The 21,239-nt window shown below is 45.3% G+C and overlaps 1 protein-coding gene across 3 annotated transcripts in view; it reads right to left on the bottom strand.

The window, feature by feature from the left end:
• Positions 1-20,898, bottom strand: part of LOC124406651 (dachshund homolog 2) — a 175,834-nt gene extending 154,936 nt beyond the window's left edge. For all 3 annotated transcript variants that reach the window (XM_046882138.1, XM_046882139.1, XM_046882140.1), the window contains exon 1: positions 19,952-20,898. In XM_046882138.1, coding sequence (XP_046738094.1) covers positions 19,952-20,754 — 803 coding nt within the window. In that variant the 5' untranslated portion in view covers positions 20,755-20,898. The remainder of the gene's footprint in view (positions 1-19,951) is intronic.
• Between the last annotated feature and the right edge of the window lie 341 nt (positions 20,899-21,239).

Below are 21,239 nucleotides of genomic sequence, written 5' to 3'. Positions count from 1 at the left end.
ATCTCTCAGAATCAGATATAGATGAAGTGTGTTAAGCTGCGTGATCGGAAGATCTACAATTTCAGTTGATCAAATTTCGGATGATCAATTCTGTTGAATGTGCAGTTCGTTCAATGATCAATTGTTCAGACACACCGGATGTCGTCAACTTATAGCATACTTTTAAGATTTGAAAAAAAGAAAACCGATTAAAGATCGCACGAAAAAATTCACGACAGATATTTTTGCGCGTGTATATTGTTGTCAAAGCTCTCATGCTTCGAGAGAATTTGAAAGTTTGCACGTTAAAAACGCCTGCTTTCATGCGTCACGTAATTCTCATACTGCATCCGCGCAACAAAACGTAAAATTGATAGAGTGGTAAGCAGTTTTTAAAACATTGCGATAACTCTGTTTCAATGAATAAATAACGTGCGTTCTGAACAACTCCGATTACTTTAGCCTTGTTTCAACTAACGTTCCACCCACACGATGATTTATCTTTTTCACTGATCTTATTATTTTTTCGACCTTATCATTCGACCTTCAATTTCTCTTCTCCAAATTCAATTTATTTTGCAGAATATTATACGAACTCTTTTTGTCCAAATCTTTTTGTAAAAGTTTGTAGTTATATTGACGCATTTTTTCTATAAATTACCTAAAACTGCATGTCTTTTTTTTTTTCTTTTTTGCAATAATGGAAGAATTATTAGCAACAGTTGTCTACTGCGCTACAAAATGCGTCGTATACGAAAGAGATCTGAAATTGGAGACAAGTTGGCTGGCAGCTGACACCGTACGTCGTTCGTACGATGACAAAAACAATTGCCAAAGGGGGGGGGGGGGGGGGGGGGGGGGGTTAGAGTATAGGTTAGGTTATGTTAACGGTAGGAAGCGATCGACTCGTCGGCTCCCCGTTCTCCAGAGCACTCGATCTAATTACTACTGCAACCGCAACAAAGACGATTTGTAGAAGCGGTATGGCATTGTTAATCAAACGCTTCTTTAGAATTAAGCGAGAGCAACCAGCCGTGCCGTCCGGTCCGGATTCTTTTCGAGAGTCTCTCATCCCGCACTCTTACGGTATAAGGTATAGGTTATAGGTAGAAGTTACCTTAATATAATACCCACATCGGTACCTACATCGGGCCTGAAGAGCGTCGCTACGCGAGTTTCGAGCTACTGATACCCTTATAGCTCCTCGAGGCGTGTCGCGTCGTACGTGCCGAACAGAATATAACCACGCATGACGATGTAGTACAAAGCATGAGAACGACATAACGCGCCACTCAAGTAATACGTTTTTTCAACGTTTGTAGGTACACCCCTGAGAAGCAAATGTAGTTACATGTAACCTATACTCTAAAGTTTGTCACACAATGCGAATCGCCTCGAATGATCGTTGCACAGGGTGTATAATTCAACGTCAGATCTCATATCAGGGGTAAATCGATCCTCCCGCCTGACTACATACAACATGTTGTCTATTGTCTGTGTAATCGTGTATAGTAACGACGGATGATTTGTATTTATTATAAGTTATACAACAGTAAATGCTGTAGTATACAGAACGACGTATCTACTGCTGCACTGCAAAATTCGGGATTCCCAGCTTTCATTCGATCTCGAGAGCACCACGTGCTCGTATCAACGAGAGAGGTTATGTTCGCGCGTCAAAGATGGAGCTGTGTGCGAAAAAGAGAAAAAGAGATAAAGATCGGAAAGGGGGGAGGAAGAGGGGAGGGGATAGGAGGGGGATTACCTTATACACAGAGGCCGTGGGGGAAGGTGGGTGAACCCCGTTTGGGGCTGAAACTGAGGGGAGGGCCAGACGGACGGAACAAGCGTTACACTTACCTATGAAACAGATTTAGAGGCGTGGTTTAATCTAATTCTCTTTCTTTCGTGGTTATTTTTTTAACCCTCTCTCTCTCTCTTTCTCTCTGTTCTTCTGTTTCTCTTTTTTCGCGCATTTTTTCTGCACCTCACCATTTCTTTCGTTTGTAAGTATTGTCCGGAGAGGTAGTTTTGTGCAGAGGTTTACAGGTATGGGTATCCCGTCACGAACTGTGGCCGCCTCGTCGCTGCTGTCCGCGCGTTTATACGTACGAGGAAACACGCCAACCACGTTTCGGAAGAGCGAACTAGAGGGGAACGAGAAACGAGGAACGAGAAACGAGAAACGGGCGAAAGAGGTAATCGCGCGAAACGGACTACCGACGTTAGGTACAGATGCACATATCCAGCTATAATAATACCCATGCATGCCGGGGCTGATCCACGGATTTAGGCGGATCCAGACAGGCACGAGATGCAGATCAACCGGCGTAGGAACAGCGTATACTACCATAGATCAAATTCGAACTGCGACGGCCTCTAATTACACTAATCGAGCGGGACATTTTTTTTCTTTAATAGACGTTTTTTGATAAACCCTTCGTGTCGTATTCAAAATCCGGTGTTTCCAGCGATAATTCTCGCATGCTAGGCAGGGGGAGGGGGGATAACATAATATAACCGATGATACTTTTTTTCTTTACCATATATACAGATATCCGAGTCTCCGCGTGTGCATCGTGCACGAATTATGTTTCTTTCTCATGTTCGTGTCAGAGTGTGTGTGAATATATGTATGCATATACGAAAACAAAATGGCCGACATATAATTAGCCCCGTTCGAGCGCATGGCTGGTATATATATATATGTATAAATATATGTATATATAGATGTATACATATACGTACACAGGTATATGTGCACGCGCCAATGACCGTGGCATATATTACGGACTACCGCCATATTGCTGCTGCAGTGTGCCCTGTGCAGCATGCACACGGGGTTGCGGAATGGATGGGGTGTGTTTTCTGTTTTTTCTTTTTTATCAATTTTTTCTTTTGAGGGGCCCAACCGGCTTCAGGCGACATTCGGTTGATCGGGGGAAAAGGGGGAAAACGAGACGCGTAACCTCAGTTTACACCTATTTTATGCGCTACGTGTTGGTATATATATATAATATATATACATATATATTTATTTATAGCCATAGCGGAGACGCTATAGCCATTGCCCGAATATCATAAGAATTGAAGGTATATATACAATATACATATATGTAAGTGTATAAGCAACTACGCATTTACGTCTCGCTTATCTATCTATATGTATTGTTATACCTATATAGATACGATATACGTGATATATTAATACGTTTTCTACGTTAACGAGCGCGTACAACAATACTGCGGAATTTGTAAGTAAGTGCATGAAATTATAATAATTCGAGGTGGTTAATGCAATAGGTACACCATGTGATATATATATATATAGGATATTATACAGCCAAACTTATAACACAAAATTGTACTACGCGGTGCGATTAGTAGTATATTTTATAAAAAAATCTATAAACTATAAACGATTAGTGCGTTTATACATTAATATATGTAATGTAACGTATATATTATGGGATGCAGGCGAGACATTATAATCATAGGCAGCTACGGATATGTTCAATGACAACGGGCAGACAGAAGAGAGAGAGAGAGAGAGAGAGAGAGAGAGAGAGAGAGAGAGAGAGAAAGAAAGATTTTGTGCAGCACAAATGAAAGAGATATGTATATTTATGTATAAAGAGAGAAATTGGAATAGAATGAGAGAAAGAAAGAGATATTATATTATATAGGTATCAATATAGAAATCTAGAGGATACATAATGGATTTAAAAATAATTTGTGCAAACACGTACCTAAGAAAGCCGAAGAGGAGAAGATGTGATAGAAGTTAGGTGTGAAGATGGGCGAAAAATTTGAATATCGGATAATATCGATATAGCATTATAGGTGTGGGTGACGGTACCGATTACCGAGCGCTATAGGGTAGCTATAGACGACGACCATTCTTAAAGGTCTCTCTAGAGACACACTCGCAGAGATTTCTCTGTAGACATACCTGTCTGTCGCTTTCATTGTGAGACATCTGAAAAAAATAATAGAAAAATTTTCCTTGTACCGATCAGCAGGTTTGGAATTTTACAAATAGGTATAGGATACAAATTTACCCTCTATAAATTGAAAAAGACTGCACGTAACCAATTTAACTAGACACCAAACCACCATCATCATTATGTGTACATTATATGTTACATATATTGTATACAATTTTTTTCAAACGTGACACTTGTATTATGCACGAGGTCATGCTTGAAAAAAACTCAAGATTCCAAATCGATATTCCGTCTAGCTTTTTCACAAATATTCCAGCCGATATATTAATCACCAACTTCAAAATTAGAGCGTATTAGTATATTAGGGTGATTCGTTGTTTCACTTTTTTCTACTGAAAAAAAAGTGTCGTAGAACCTAGAGCAAGTAGGAAAATATAGTCAGTAAAGTGTAGACGTAAAAATAAATAAAAAATACATTTTCCTACTTCCCAATTTTTTTTTTCACTAATCGTCACAAACTTTTCAAGTGTTACCCTAAAAATAAAAGTTGAAAAATGAACCACCCTTAAGGGATCTTTATTCGCATGTAGGTTTGAAGCGGCTTACTGATATACATATTTTCAAATCACACGCGAAGAAGATGTATTTAATAAGGGCCCCTCAATCCCGGTTGACGCACTCGTGTTACCGTGCCTCGGTCATTCATGTTCGATCTCCTCGTCTCTCAACACACCGCCTCCTCTCCTCTCCTCTCCTCTCCTCTCCTCTTTCACCACTTTTCTCCTCTCACACGTGACACGCTAGCCAGATGGCACGTTGCGATCGAAATCGGCGATTGCGCGACAGCCAATAACGCGACGTTGAACCCAGCTGACCCCGAGCCAATCACAGCAAAGCGAATTGGCGCTGCGCGTTCTGCAATTGGCGACCTGCGCAGTATCGACGCTGGACATGAGGCTCGGTTTGATTTGTTGGAGTAATCCTTATAATATCGACGTTCAGCTGACCTGCAAGCTGCCATGCTGGTGTAATAACATGACATACCTACAAGCGTGACGATACCGAGGACAATTTCACACAACGTTGTGCTCTAGGAGTCGCATTACTTTCAGGGTGTGAGGAGTTCCGAGCACGCGTGATGATCGGCGTATGAGCCGATGAAAGTGAAGCGTAGGGCCCGCGTCGTCGAGCGATTGGCTCACCCGGTCAGCTGCGACGTTTTTGTTTACCAGGCTGACGTTGCAACTTTAGCCCTACTCGAAGCGGTCGGTTTTTTAGCGAATTTAATATTTATGTATGTATGTAGGTATATACGTTTTTACATGTGTATATACCGACTACCGAGTGACTGATGATGACGCTGGTGCAGTAGAAGGATGCGTGAAGAAACATGCACAGGAGAGGATAAAAAGGGCACCACTGCAGTGATCGTCCTGCGCTGACAATAGTCATACTGGTGACGGTGATAAAAAAAATAACAGAGGAAAGGAGAGGGAGATACCTACTGAGGAAACTGGAAGAGACGGACAGACAGAGAGAGAGAGAGAGGGAATCGGAGGACTATTGTACGAAATGTACGTGTCATTGATTGATACGATCGAGCTGCTGCTGCTCTGGGAAAAATTTTTACTGTGGATAGTTGAGCTTCTCACCCCATGATCTAGACCCCATGCTTATTACATAGTAGGTATGTGTAACCTCCACGAGGTAGAAACCGAAATATTGCGCGTGGAAGTGATGAACAAAAATTGCAATCCTCCGAACAGTTTTTGGACTGTTTATCTATACAAGTTAAAGAAGGAAAACAAAAAATGTAAAGGCTCTCGGAAGTGTTGAAAAAGTTTTGCACAGTTATAAGTTTTAACGGAGTTTGAGAGGAAAACCGTGTCAAATTTGTTGATTTTTTTTTTTTTTTGTGGTAAAATTTAAGAACGATGAAAATAATCGGTGAAATTGCGGAATATCGGTAACATGCAGTCTATTCCAATGCATATAATTATATGACTCAAGTTAGTAACGTTATACTGTAACGCAATTCGTGTTGAGGAAAAAACTTCACTTCGCACTATTAGAATTGTCCGTGTAATTTAGTAAACTATTGTTCAAAAATCCAACTCCTTGAAAGTCGTTCTAAAATTGCAAAATAACGAAGGTCTTCCTGATGTTTCGTACGTGACGTTAACGTTACTTACTCGAAACTCGAATGTATAATTGGATTGCATTCCTACAGTGCGTATAGACCGAATGCCTGATGGTTTAGTTGTGGAAGATGCGCGTGAGCTAGCCGTTGAAACAAAACTATTAATGATTTCTATTTGTATTCAGCTTTTCTCCTCTTCGCCACTCACTCCCCGGTGAATTATGTGAGAAGTTGGCTTATTTTCGTTAAGTCGGGCCTCCCGCAGAGCGAACAAATCGTCCCTCGCTGCCGCTTCGGGCGGCTTTTGTTTTTGATTTTTCTGGGATTAGGCCGGAGGGCCTTCTGGCCTTGTTTCATGGGCCTGATCTTCGGGCCTTGCAGGTTGCTCGTGAACCTCGTTTGGGACCCTAAGCCGAGTCATTCGTGCGTTGAAAGTTGAAACGACCGCATCTCTGTAGGTGTATACGTATATATATATATATATATATATATATATATATATATATATATAAATATATAAATATATACTCTCAAATCTTTGATCAGCTAATTTTCCGAACAGCTAGTATAACAGAAAATCGAGGCCGGGTTCATTTTCATCCTCGATGAAGATGCTCGAATCACGTATATTTATACTTATTATTATACAAACCGCAGTGCAGGTTTAAGCGTCGTTTTCGACCGCGGACGAAGCTGCCGGCTTTCCTGCTAACGACTCGAAACGAACAGCCCAAGCAAACGGGCAAACAAACCCATTAATATAGCGCAAAATTTTAACCTCCGCGTGCCTACCTGCCTATACCTACGAGCTGCTCTGATGAAAAGAAACCCTGCATCGCAATAAAGAATGTGAAAATCATCGTCAACACGAAACGCGGCGAAACTAATGATCGACGCTTTTGAGCTACCGCGATTTTCCTCTTATATTTTCTATTAGAAAAATTTTCCCAAACCGTCGTACGATTCCAATGAATATCGAACAACAAGATGCAGGAATGTGATTGAAATATTTTGACAAAATATGAGGAGGTATCGCAAGAAAGCATATAAAAAGATGGAAATAGAGAGCTAGAAAGGGCAGCGCATTGCACGTATGAGAATGATGGTGAGAAGAAGAAAAAGGGGTATGGATATTAGAGAGGCGGAGGTTCTCGAGCCGGCGGCGGGCGTCTCTCGACTCACGTGTTTAAAATTACAATAAATATCCCGCCAATTAAAGGCAGTGTTTTTACAGATGACACGCACTTCGGCCCCTCGCGAGCCTGCAGCCGCTAATGATATTGGTTTAGGCGCATCATTTTTACAATTACTAATAAATAACGAGGTTATGTTATGCCAGGCAGTCGGCCGAGTGTCCTCCTCCAATACTCTCCCTCTCTCTCTCTCTCTCTTCGTCTATAACTAGCATCGGGTGTCTGCCTCCCTTGGCAGCTAGTCTGGCTGGCAGGAGAGAAGAACGCTTCGGGTTCTCCGCATGCATATACAATATACTCGCGGGTTTGACGCCAGGCGCCCGCCATGTTGGTTCGAGCACGCCTGTTTTCTCAGCTAACACGGTGAACAAAATAGCTCCTGCCTCGACGATGCACTCCGAGTAAGACGCGCCGCCGATCTTATATTCTACCTACCGATGATGCACCTAAGACATGCGGCAGCCAGGGAAAAACTCCCGCACTTATGCTGAACTCAAGTCGTAATGCAGCCGCAGCAGCTCGGATGATTTCGCATATCAGTTCCGCCTCACTGATGCAAAGGTATAAATATATCGCACTGCAACCGGTATACCTACGTGTAATCCTGTGTACTAATTATACTTGCGATTTCACCCTAAGCACAGAATATATGCCAAGAAACCAGGAGCAGCGGTGGAGGGAAAATGAGCTCGCTGTGAACAATTATTGTCTGCAAGGATAAATTTTAAGCAACTGATATAGGTAGTGCGCACAGTGCATGTAAACCGAGAAAAAATGAATAAATTTATCAAGTATGAAGACGGGCAAAAAATAAAATGAAACGATTTTGCGAGTAGGGATTCGTTCCGGTGTAAACGGTAATAATTAGAATACATTCAGTGATACCTGCGGTATAGGCGAGAGTATAATGACTGTTGGTGGTGTGTTCACGCGGAGGCGCATGAGTCTGCATATACATATACTATATTTCCAATTTAAATCAAGCCCGCAGTGAGACAAGGAGAGGGCTTTTGGCCGCTGACGTAGACGAGACTAAAATGAAGATTAAACGTAAATATTTCTACCTGAGCCCGAGCAGTGCGAGCGAGTATAGAAGAAAGAAACTACACGACGAAGAAGAAGAAGAAGCTCTGGTCAGAGAGGAGTTATACCTGCAACAGGAGGCCGATGTTATACACTGTGGCAGATCAAGCGCCACGTATCTCTTCTCCTCGGCGAGCCAGCAGCACCACTAACAGCAGAAGCAGCAGCAACAACAGCAGCAGCAGCAGCAGCAGCAGCGGAGGCTCTGACAGAAAGAGACCCGCCCACCAAAGTAATCTCAACTCTCAGTCGAAAGCCGCACCTGATTCATCAGCGATGGATAAATCGAAAGAGACCTTGAAAACAAAGGGAAAAGAAAAAGAACACGGCGAACCCTCCACCCCCGCCCGAAAGAAAGAAAGAAAAAAGAAGAGGATTTTAGAAAACACGATTCTCTCCCTCGTCTATATCCACAACAACCCATGCATGGGGATAGAGCAACGCCCAATCGTGCATAAATCAACGTTTTAATTTTCACCCACCCTCCAATATCTCCAGCAAGACAAACGGTTTAATTCATTCTATCAATTATCAAGGCCCCGTGTTTGTTTTCCATTTCGATTTCCGATATCTCCGAAGATCGGACCGGCTGCGATTCCCCCGTGAAGCAACCCTGCTCAGCACCACTAGGTAGGTATAAACGCCCCACGGGCCCGTGGTTTACCAACACTTGGTCCTCCTCGTCGTCGAGCACCGTGCAACCAGGCGGGAGCATTACGGGAGCGAGCTCCTTGTTCGCTCGAGGGGCCTTCCAGCATCTTCTCCCTGCTGCTGCTGCTGCTGATGCTGCTGCATCGCACATCGTGATGTACGTACCTACACAGGCTGCATGACGCGCATTGCACGGTCAACGATCTTGCCCGATCGTCGGTTCGACGCATTGAACTCTTCTATACTCTTCTGACCTGCGACTTTATTACAACAGCAGTCTGCAACCATCATCGAGCACCAGCGTGCGCTGCTCCTGGCGCTTATTTTCTCGCTTCCAAAGCCTCGCTAAGACGCCGCAGGTGCACCTCGAAAGGGTTCGAATGTCATTCGTCGATACTCGGAACAGTTCCCCTTTTCATGGGGCCACTAAGGAACCGGTTGTTTTCGTTCAAATGGGTCAGTTACTCGCGGAAAATGAAGCAGGGTCTTGGACTAGAACGTTCCCAACATTCGTGTCTTTCGTTTCAACCCCTGCAGTTCACTCCCTTTTCTACTTTTACTAAAAAAAAAAAAAACAACGAGATTACCATACAAGCTGAGAATAAGAAACCTGAGAATCAGACGGACCCAATTTGCTCCTTCGAAATATCAAACGCGATTGATGACCTTAATTATCTCAACTCGGTGCTTTTCGAAGTCCTTTTTTTCTGTGCCATAGATATCTTTCGCGTATCAATATATACACTATCAAGTACACAGCTGATCAATGTTTCGCAACGAAGTATAGATATACATATACTGCACAAGTGGGCGTTCAGACTAACGAAAAAGACTGCAGATTCCTGCAGTATCGCGGAACGATTGCGCGACTGATGGGGTGAAAACAATCGGGGGATTCGATGATCGAAGGTGGCCCTGGTGAGGAGGCGAAGGTCTCGCGTGTACGTTCCGAAGTTGTCTCGGCTGTGAAACGAGTTTAGAACTCGGTCCGAGCCGGGGTTCGAATGGACGACGCAGCCAGGCGAATTTCTGTGTCCGTAAGAAAGCGGCGTCGAGAACTGCCTACGCCACTGTGGCTACGGTTGGATGTATCAATGTCAGGCCCTAATAACACCTCCGCTTGCCTCGAGATCCTGGCTCTTCGTATAGTATACGTGCATGTATGTATGTGTGTATTTATAGCGCATGGTTGCACAGGTAGAGAGGGCAAGCGAAGAGTGCCCTGAACAGCCCTCCGAAACAGCCGTGTCTCAGGCTGGTGGGTAATTTGAAACAATGATATAATTACATATCGTTCACCATTATCTTGATTGCTCGCATTATACAAAGGGACCACCTTTCAGGGCTGTCCATGATCACCGTACTTTTATTGTTACGTGTCGACATCTCACCGCAATGGATATGGGATAGACCAACTTACGCTCTTGTGCCTGCGCATGTGCTGCTTTACGCGTGTTACATCGTTATAATACGTACCCGCTGTACAACTCGTTGGATATTTATCTCGTTGAACATCGCGTTGCACGTATGTATGTTTTCAAGTGCAGAAAAAACGTCCTGCAATTCTCCTTCTACGTGCATACATACGTGTTCAAAGACATTTCAAAGTTTGTATGCGTAATAGTACCACAACCGTCTCAACAGTCAACGTTATAAACTACAAATTTCAGTCTCGAACTCTCTGTATACAATTATATATATACACTTCGTAAGATAGCTCGAGTTTATTACCTTAACAATAGCTAAGTGTGCAACTTCGAGATGCACTGTAACTCATATAAGATTGCGCATATGGTCAGTATCCGTTGGTAATACTGCTTTCCGATTGGCATTGCTGGATAATTTCATCGTAAATTAAGCATGCGCTTGTTGCGATTTGACGATAATTTTCGCAGTTACAAAAATGGTTTGAATTATATATATACAAGTTGTTCTAAACCAACGATCGAATCGAGTCACGTTGTCGTTTCGAGGAATAACTAGGTACGTATCTACTTCGAAGCTGGTTCGATGGTCAGAACTGTTCAAGCGCGGTTTGATCAGAGGCACCTGTGCTGATGACATTACTTTTTACCCGCTCTTCGATCACGCTTGCTTGTGTATATGTATAGTCCGGACCTTTCGTGAAACCGTACAGTTTGTAATGAGAAACAACTACCTTCATTCCGCCATTGTGTTCGAAGTGAGTCGATCTCGACGCGGAATTTCGGGCCTCTCTGCGTAATGGGGGCATGGAAAGCCGCAGCATGCGAGCGCCGGATCGGTGGCGTCGATAATGTAAGGATTTCGTGATTCTTTCCTTCATTCGCCATGTCGCTGCACGCCGGAATTCGTTGCTATACTATATAGGTATATCAGGTAATTGGTATACCGTGAGTTGCCCAGGGTATATATATATATATATATATATATACATAATTTATGTTTACACTGATATGCTGCTTTCGTTCAAAGACCATCGAAGCGATCTGCAGCATAAATGATTGATTATGAATTCGCACCGATCAGCTGATCGTTCCAAAAACTGCTAGATTCGACTGGATCTTCAGCCAATCAAGTTGTCATCTAAAACATTTATTTGGACGAATCCGATTTGCAAAAGTGCAGAACTATATAATACAACGCGACCCATAAATCGCACGCGACATGTTGTCACTCAATGATCACGAATCCCAGTGAATTACGTACAATTCCCGCAAGAAGGCAAAGTCGGGCAGCTGATAGCTTGACCAGGCTTCTACCATGTCGAACGAAATGCTTCGGACACCCGTCGACGTGGTCACCGACGTATTCGTAGGCATACAACTATGACCCATGGATGTGTGGTGTGGATTTTAATATGCATGAGGAAGGCGGAGAATGTATTAGGAGTTTTAGACCACGTGACGACGAGGACCCAGTGCTTTTTACCGGCGGTATATTCTACGGTCGACCAAAAACGCGAACCCCGACGAAAATCTCGTTCAGTCGGGTAAACTCCTCGCGCGATCGGTTGTACACGCAGTGTGGCGGGTACAATGAGATCCGATTTCCGCTCGCGACGTTGCCCAAATAAATTGCCGGTTTTTGCTAGGTAGGCTACATCACTCGACCAGAAAGCTGCAGCTATAACGAAGAGTGTGATGGAAGTGAGAAAAAAGGAAAATGGAGTAAAAAAATATACGAAGAGGGTGAGGGAGACGGAACGCTGAGTCAATCGATCTGTATTATTTACATATTCGTTCTGCTCCACGGATTGTCTCTAGCGACTCTTTCTTTGTCGATTCGTTCCGGGCTACCCACCATGGGGCTATAGGACTTGGAAAAATACACCGCCTGCACGGCGAAGTGACTGACCGTGTATATAAGGAGTGATGGAAGACCGATTTGAGTAGCCCAAGGTTGATCGAATGGGATTACCAACAGACATTTCCTCTCTGCGACTGATCGTACGACGCAGTTCGAACTACACGCCACCTTCCCTCGACTTACAGCGTCGCTGTGAAAGCACGATGAATTTCTTAAAGTGCCCACACTTCGGCGTGGCCTAGACGACCTGGGTCACCGACTAGTCGCGAACCTAGGTGAACGTTGGCGAAGAAAGCCCGAGGCGAGGTGCGCGGGACCTCCGAAGAGAAGGTAATGCGATTTGAAACGCTTTGACCGGCAGTCACGCAAGGAGGACCGAGGAGGCAGACGGTATCGGAAATTAAATCGTAATTTAATGGTAGATAAATTCTCAACTGACAAAAAGCGTCGGTAGTAGGTACGGCGCCACCGGCATTCACAGAAAACTTGGCCCGATGTTGACGATCGTTTTGACTCTCGAGAGAAATCATCCGGTCTTTCGGATACCCAACAAGACCACGAAAACTTGATATGCTCTGATTTACACCCTTTCCTAACACTCGCGAGTTTGAGAAAAGAATCCGAATCATCTATATACGGATGACGCGAACGTGTCACCGAAACGTTGACGAAGCACATTTCCAATGTTATGCTTGGCTACTTATGGGTGTAGGTGCATTTGTATAGAGATCCCTTTCAACCGGTTGGGGCGAGTACTTCCCTTATGTCGTCCGTTCCCGATTGGATAGATTACGTCACAGCAGCGCGGCGGGGCAGCGTTACATGTACCATATGTCAAGATGGCCGACACAATCGATACGTAAACGTTAACATTATCATAATACAGGTAATATCGTCAGATTACATCGCCGGCACCCCAGCCCACTTTTATATAGCTACCTCAGGCAGCTCTCGCCACTTGGCCCCGTGTCTCACCCCAATCCTGCCGATCATCAGACCCGTCAATCGCTGACAGTATCCTCACATTTGATCAACTGATTCAAATTTCTTCAGATGATGACAGACGATTCAGCTTCATCATCATATCTGCTATAAGGTTTTTTACCGGTTACGGACTCGATGCTACTATATTGGATTACTTTGTTGGGTCCTGGTCAAGTAGCAGAGTGATGAGAATCGGGTCGATGATTCCCAAGCATGGCAGATCTACACGACGACAAGGTATAGCGTCGAACAAAATGCTTCCCTCCGTCGTATACAGAAAGTAACAAGTCGAGTGCGTCGTGTGCGTCGAGTGCGTACAGCTTGGCATGTCTCACGCAACGGTAACACGCGCACTTCTAACAACGTACGAGGTTACATCAAGGGATGACTGTTTCGGTCAGAGTATTACACCTACGACAGGACGAAGGATAACGTACCGCTTTGGGTAAACGTCCGGACCGGACAATCGAAAGCAGGCAACCCTGGTTCGCTTCATGGTTGCATAATTCAGGGAATATCATGCAGTCATAGGTACTACTGACATAGGATAGGGATATACAAGGTGCCGAGAGTACACGGGTGCCAATAAGTACGCACGTCAACCGGCTCGTTGGCCGTGCTCATCGTCAGTCATAGCGTGCGCGTGCGCTAGTGAACGGCGGGCGTGTTGGTGCCTGGTGATCGTTACTTTTGACCAGAGGGGGAGAGTAAGAGTGTTAAGTGTTCGTCTTGATTGACGCACGACTTAGCGCCAACTCCGTGCGAACAAAGTGCCGAGGCACGCGAACTCTGTAAACTGCTCTAGCTGTGAGGGGTTTGTCCGTTTCGTTTTCCTCTCGAGCCTGTGTACCTACCTATGTAACTACACCACGTACCTACACGAACCGCGTCACGGCCCTCGAACATGTCGGCGTTGGAGTCGATCGCGATGTAACGAAATGACGCCAAGCCTTGACACCAAGACGCTTCCATAACTCCGGTACCCTGTGACTGAAGTTGGTATGTGAAGTCTGGAGGGTAGAGGTAAGGAGGACTATCTCTGTGACTAGAAAGTGTCCGTAAAGTAGAGGGATATTAAGATGGCGTTGCTGGAGCAAAAGCTCCATAAAACGACAATCACATTGAACCCTAATTGCTGAGCGCCAATCAGATTGGCGACACTTTTTAAGTTTAAAACCCATACGAGGTCTTCACCTCACCTCTACACCCTCCATAGACCAAAGTCCGAGGATTTTCCATTCCTTGTTTGGCCTGCCAAGTAGGCGCTAGATCCGACAAGATACGTCCAATCGAAGGACTCAAACTGCATGCAGGCTGCAGATACAGGCGTTTATTGGAGTCTAATTCGGTGGATCGACGAAGGGCGAGGGTTGCGAAAACTCTATCGCCGGACACGGGGAGATTCGACCCTCGGTCGATGGGCGAGGAAGAAGAGCGACGACAAGAGGAGGGGTCAAGAAGGGCAAAGGGGGGGGAGGAGGAGGAACTCGGCGGTCAGCTGTTTTCACGCGTTCGTTTATGTGGGTCAGTGGCTCCGACGGAACAATCGATGCACGAGGATCACTGCAGGGGAGGACCGGCTCATTCTGCAAGCTAAAAGACCCAAGGACCCCAGGGAGAAGCCCGAACGAGATTTCCACCCCCGCTTGTTCTTGTACCTACATACCGTTCCTTCTTTCTTTCCAAGCATTGCTACCGCATGGCATGGCCTATAGCTGCATGGCGTCTTTTCGTTTGTTACTTTTCATTGTGTGGCTAAATCTGTTTTCAGTTTCACAGCACAGGAGCCTGGCGCCTTCCTCTCGACACAATAACTAACTCTCATAATAACGTACGTTCGACGAAAGGATCAGACTGCGGGGCCCATTCAATCTGGATATGTATCTCGTTCCCTCATCGTCAGTGACTTGCATCCGTCCATCCACGCCTCGCTCTCCTCGAGGGAATCCTTGTTATAACCGCCACTTGGTCCTTCCTCGGCTACTGCACGTAACGTGATTGTTCAATGGATTTGTCCGACGCGTGATATGGCTCTGGAGGTTCCTTATAGTGTTATGAATTATCCGATATTCGTCGGAGGTGGCGAATTGTTTGAAATTGGCGATAACGCGACCCGCAGAAACAACTTCGAACCTGATGGAGAGTTTTAATTCTCGACTCCGGCGCCTCCGATAGATATATATACTGTTTCGAGAAGACAGGGAAGACAGACTCGGCGCTTGTTTAATCCTTCGTGTTTGTCTTTGTATTAATTATCTAGAATTAAGAACCGGCGAGGCGGTGGCCGGATTACAAACTCCCTACTTTATTGTTATACTTATTGCGGATTATTAATTACAGAGAATTACGCCGCGGGAGATTTCGGTGAGACGAAAGAGGCGGTGGTAGATAGCAGCGTGGAGAACTAGAGGACTGCAGGAAAGAATCTCTGCATTTATTCTCGTGGGAACATAATGTAACGACGAATTTGACGACCAGATTCAGAAGACGCGGGGATCGAGTCCCGTTTTTAATCCAGCTTAATCAGACCGTCGGACGAGGATTGAATGGACACTGGAAAGTATCGATCATCGATGATGTCGTACATACAGACGGACTGGGATATATCTACCTTGGATGTCTGATGCGCGCGTATCCCCATAACCCACGTGAGTATCAATATCAAAAGCATAACTATAACAATGGGGAAAAACCAACGCGGCTTGATAGACCCTTGGCAGTGCAGTGTATGGATATATACACAATGTACCTCGGTACCAACACCAAGGGCACCTCGGCTCCTCCCGATCGGATCCCCGAGGGCCCAACAAAAAGTTAGGGGCAGCTGCATGCCGTGCACGTATATATATATAGTATAACATAAACCGATACAATTGCACATCTAGTATATATAGTACGAGGCGAGACAAAGGAAGAAAGAAAAATAAAAAGCGTGTATATCCATCCTATCCAGCTATCTGTTATATATATTATATGTATATATATGTATATGTTATACCTATATCTGGGAGAAAATTCTGCGCCGCACGCCGTTTAATATCCGGGTAATGAAAACAAACCGAGGTTACGTCTCGCACAGGGGGCTTTAACTTCCATGGCTCCGATATCAAAGCTACAATTATACAACATCGACGAGGAGCTGAGGAAGGCCGCGTTGATTCACCCTTATAGTTTGAATCTTTGAAAACCTATGTAACTCATCGTCTCTCCATATTAGTATGCGAAATAAAAATTAGTACCTACCCTAGCCCGATCCGCGTTGTTAATATAACTGCTGTTACGAGAGCCAATTAATCTATGCACAATTTTATAATTAAATAGCTAATAGCGCGTGGAATTACAGGCCAGGGCCGTACACTCCCACGCCTCTCGTAGACGAGAGAGCATAGCTGGTGCATCCTCTCCAGCCTTTCGTTAAGGTAGGTACACCCGGCTATATTCTGCGTTTTTAATTCCGAGGACAGAGGCAGCTCGGTTCGTCGAACGCGGAGGATGGAAATACGTTAGATAAGTTAGATTGTTAGGATACCTTCACCCGCAGAGGGATACTAATGCAAATGTACCGCACAAGCGCATGCTCGCTGCCATGTATTATAATATCTACCTGTGAGTTGAAAAAATACATTTTCTATACATGGGCGCATGCAAATATAACGTGCATACTGTAGAAAAAATTTTCCATGGATAGACCAATTAGAGACCACGCAAAGAGCTGATATATTGTTCATTTGACTTGGTTAGGCAAATTAATTAATATAATTGACGCCTCTCGTTAACCGTACGGTCTACGTCTTGCATACAAAGGAGCCGCATTACTGCTTACGATTATTAACTCGCCTATAGATGCAATTAGGTATATATTCCAACCCACGATACCATCTTTTGGTGCCCGTTTCAGGGTGTAACACTCAGGTCAGTACATACTTTCAACTTCCGCGCGCGATTCTTCGACCTTACTTGAACCAACAATTTTTCGACCCAAAATTTATCCTTCCGATAGACAATTTTTTTAACCCATCTTCATGAAAATTATTGTGAGGTATACTCGCGGCAAGTGTGCAGGTACGGAACATATTCAACCACTTCAATGTCGAGCCTAAAAACCGCGGACGTGAACTATAATAATATAAGGTATATATATATAATGTTCGCTCACCAAGTCGGCAGTTTAGTTCAAGTGACACGATTCTACGGATTGTGCAGCAGAGCGCGTCGAACCACGAGTCAAGTTTGCTTTATACAGAGTGGGAGAAAGCCACAGTATAACCACGAGAATTCAAGGAATTTTTCTTGCGGCTTTTATACGGCTGTTGGCTGTTGCCACTTATTTAATTCCCGCAAGCAAAGTCCAGCGAAGCCGGTCACGGATTTTACCTTTGCGATGGCAGTATCAACGTTTCTGTGACAGTTTATTAAAAATTATTCCCATAATTCAGCAACATCAACGAATACAGTCTTCTCAATTCACTATATAAATTAAACGTGATATCGTGAGCTGGCATTTACCTAACATGTATAAATTGTCAGAAAAAGCTCTGGTATAAAAAACGACGCACTAAACAAAAGCGGAAGGTGCAATTTCGTCGAGAATTGACTTCCGGCAAAGAAATCCGGAAGTGTTTTAAGAGGACCGCACGGGCCGACGGCACGCGGTGCTCTGCACTGTGACTTCCACTTGGATTATTCGGATCCCTGTCCCTACGGTTGCCTTCCCTCTCTCTTTCTCTCTCTCTTCAAACGTATATATGTATATACATGTTTCTTTCCCTCTCTAACCCATGCTGGAATCCGTTTCCGTTGCGAGTGCCACTGCGCACCGCTAACTGCAAATATTTTGTCCCGGAGAAGGCGAAGGAAGAAGTTTCGCATTATACAAATCCACCTTGCTCGTTGCAAACGAATCTCGGTTGGAATGCAGGTAAGCATAACAACGCTAATTCTTGTGCATCGAGGTGAACGAACAATGTTGAATTCAAGTGGCAGAAACAATGATAAACGTGCAAACGTTTGCTCATATATTATACACTGTATAATAAGTCGTGTTTAATACGCGGTGAAAGTGAGAAAAGTTTATTGTTCGAGAAACTGTCGGGCCGAGTTAGGAGGAAATGCAGTGTAATTCGAACGGAATGAGAAGCCTTGCATCAACGCAGGCGGCGGAATATTCCACTATACATATATATCCACGGTTTCGACATAATTATACGCAACATATTCTCGGAGGATTCGATCTACCTATGATATCAAATTTCTACAACCGCGATTCGCACTCTTCGTCCTGAATGCAAGCAGGAACTGACACTCGATCTTGTAGGTATAAGAATGAACGAGCGACCGACAGCTAAGAGACAATACATATCCTGGCAATGAGAGATCCCCCGTCGCGGTTCCGTTTACCATTACGTTTCGTCTGCCGTCTGCCGCGCGGGTGGCTGTCGGCTTGTAGTACAACCGAGGGGGGGAATTCATTGAGAGAAACTCCCAGTGAAAGAGACACCTGTTGGCAGGTCTGCGGCGACAGTACGAGAAATCGGTACAAGCCTACAACTTTGGCACGTGGCTGCATCCTCGACATCCCTGCACTCGCATCGTACGAAAATTTAACTGCACAAAGTATCTAGGCCTACGAAACGTTCGATGGCTTTGCTACATTCTGCAAAAATAATTGGTCCGAACGATAATGTCAATGTACCGTTTATACAACATCGCATTGGTTGATGGTGGAGCTGTGTAAAAGCAAGTATATAGTGAGTTTCGGTGACCATTCGGTGGTTTTGTACTATCGGTTCAAATTTCATGACTGACAATTAGGTGTAGCTGAGTCCGGAGCGTGCCGAATGGTTTCGTTCTCAATTATCCGGGTAAGCCGCACTTGTAGATTAAACGACGATCATTCCCGCTGTAGGGTTCGTACAAACACTCGTCTAATTCGAAGCAACGATGCGTCACCGCGAGGAATCATCCGGATCCTCAAACACTTGAGAGCTGGATCCCTGAATCGAAGCGAGAGCACTCGCTCGTCTCGAGTTTCACTGACTCGGATTTTTTGATCATTATTCGAGTGCCTCTCGCTTCCAGATTATACCCTTATATATATTCATATATATAGTATACGTATATAAAAAAGGGAGTCTGCGTCCCCTGTTCTAGCGAAAGAAAGCCAAAGTGCTCGAGGGTTGACCGCGGCTTGATGATGTTACAAGGCGACTATCGCAGGTGTCGAGACTTGGTAGCTATAAATAAGAGGCGGATAACAAATCGCGCAAAACTCGTGCCCCTTGCAAATAAGGATGAAAAGGGCGCAAGTTTTCTCCGTAAGATTAACTGCTGCCCAGAGGCGACACATGCGGTAGCACACGGCATATCTGCATTAATATATGCGAGGATCGATTGGCTTCCGTTCGCAATAACTGCACGCGTCGCAGTCTTCGCAGATAAGAACCGGTTGTAAACAATTACGCATTCGCGAATGATTTTTATTGGTGCGATTGCCGATCCGCGCCCGTGATTATACCGAATATATATTACCTACATTGGAGGTAATCTCAGTCCCGAATATATTCCTTGCACAAATCGTTTTACACAATTTTCCCTCCCAACTATGGTTCCTTCAATATATCAGGTACATCAGACACATCCTCCGGCAAGTGACGGAACCCGCGTTTTAACGATAAGGTGTCTCTTACCTGGCGGTGGTGCAGTCCCTGTACAGCACGTCGAAGTCCTTGCAGCTGAGTAGCTTGCACCGATTGACACCCGGTTGAATGGCGCCCAATCCCCTGAGGATCCTGACTTGTTCGACGTTGCAGACCAGAGGTACGATGTCGAGCCTCTTGAGCTTTGTGTAGACGGTGTGAAGCCCGCCGACGAGGTGTTTCAGGAACAGCTCGAAGGCCTGAGGCAGGCAGAGCATCGTGTCGCCTCCGATAATGAACGCGGCTACTTTCTGCCCGCGATAATCGACGAGCTTGCACTCGTTCGCGGTGGGGTCACTCGAGCTTATCGGCGGCGGGCTGTTGTACGACCTGGGGGGCAGAACCGCGTGGTGCGCGGCCATCAATTCGAGCGGCGACCCGTGGTGGCCGCCCAGCATTCCACCGAGCTGGCCCAGCAAGCCAAGACCCGGCGGCGGCAGGCCCGGCATCCTCGGGACCATTCCCGGAGGTGCTCCCGGTCCCCCTCCGGCCGACAACGGCGGCGGGCTCAGCGGCAGTCCCTGAGGTGGCGAACCCCGCGTAGGTGACCCCGGTGTTGCGACACCCCTGTGCTGCTGCTGTTGTTGCTGTTGTTGCTGCTGTTGTTGTTCGCGGATCTGGTCCCGGGGGTGGGACTGCTGGTGCAACGGCTGGGGCGGCTGTTGGTGCTGCGAGGTGTGGTGTTGGGACTGATTTTGGTTCGAGGGACTGTGCGCTGGGTGCTTTGGGCTACCGGTGACTGGGCTGGCGCGGCTGCTGTGTTCGGAGGAACTGTCCATCGCTCCGTGGTCCATGGGTTGTGTCACACACTCGGCAGGGTCGCTCTATCCAGTAAACGCGGAGGCCCCTGCACCGATACGCGATCCTCGAGACTATTATCACTGACTAACCGCCTAATCGCGAATTATTATTGGTCTCATGTATGATCTACCTGTGCCTCGATCGCTCAGATCATCCCAGTCGACGCGATCAGTGTTGTTGCATCGTCTCGGCTGATGGCTTTAGGGTTTCGGCCCGATCTCGGGATCGGGAACTCCACTCGACTATAATCGCAACATTTGTACGGTTAAAATTGCGCACCGTCGTTATAACGCCGGATTATCGTCACTGGCCTCTTTCACTACGTTTACTTGAATTATTATTACCGCTGGACTGATTATATCGTCGTTGCTCACTGTTTATTCCGGAAAATGTCACTGTCACTCGATGTATTATATATATATATATATATATATATCACACGATTCCACTCGTCACATCAGCGCTTAATGTTTGTACG

Source organism: Diprion similis, chromosome 6, assembly GCF_021155765.1.
Source record: "Diprion similis isolate iyDipSimi1 chromosome 6, iyDipSimi1.1, whole genome shotgun sequence".
Classification (NCBI taxonomy): Eukaryota; Metazoa; Arthropoda; class Insecta; order Hymenoptera; family Diprionidae; genus Diprion; species Diprion similis.
The sequence above is the reverse complement of the archived record's forward strand: the minus strand, read 5'-3'. Positions and strand labels throughout refer to the sequence as shown.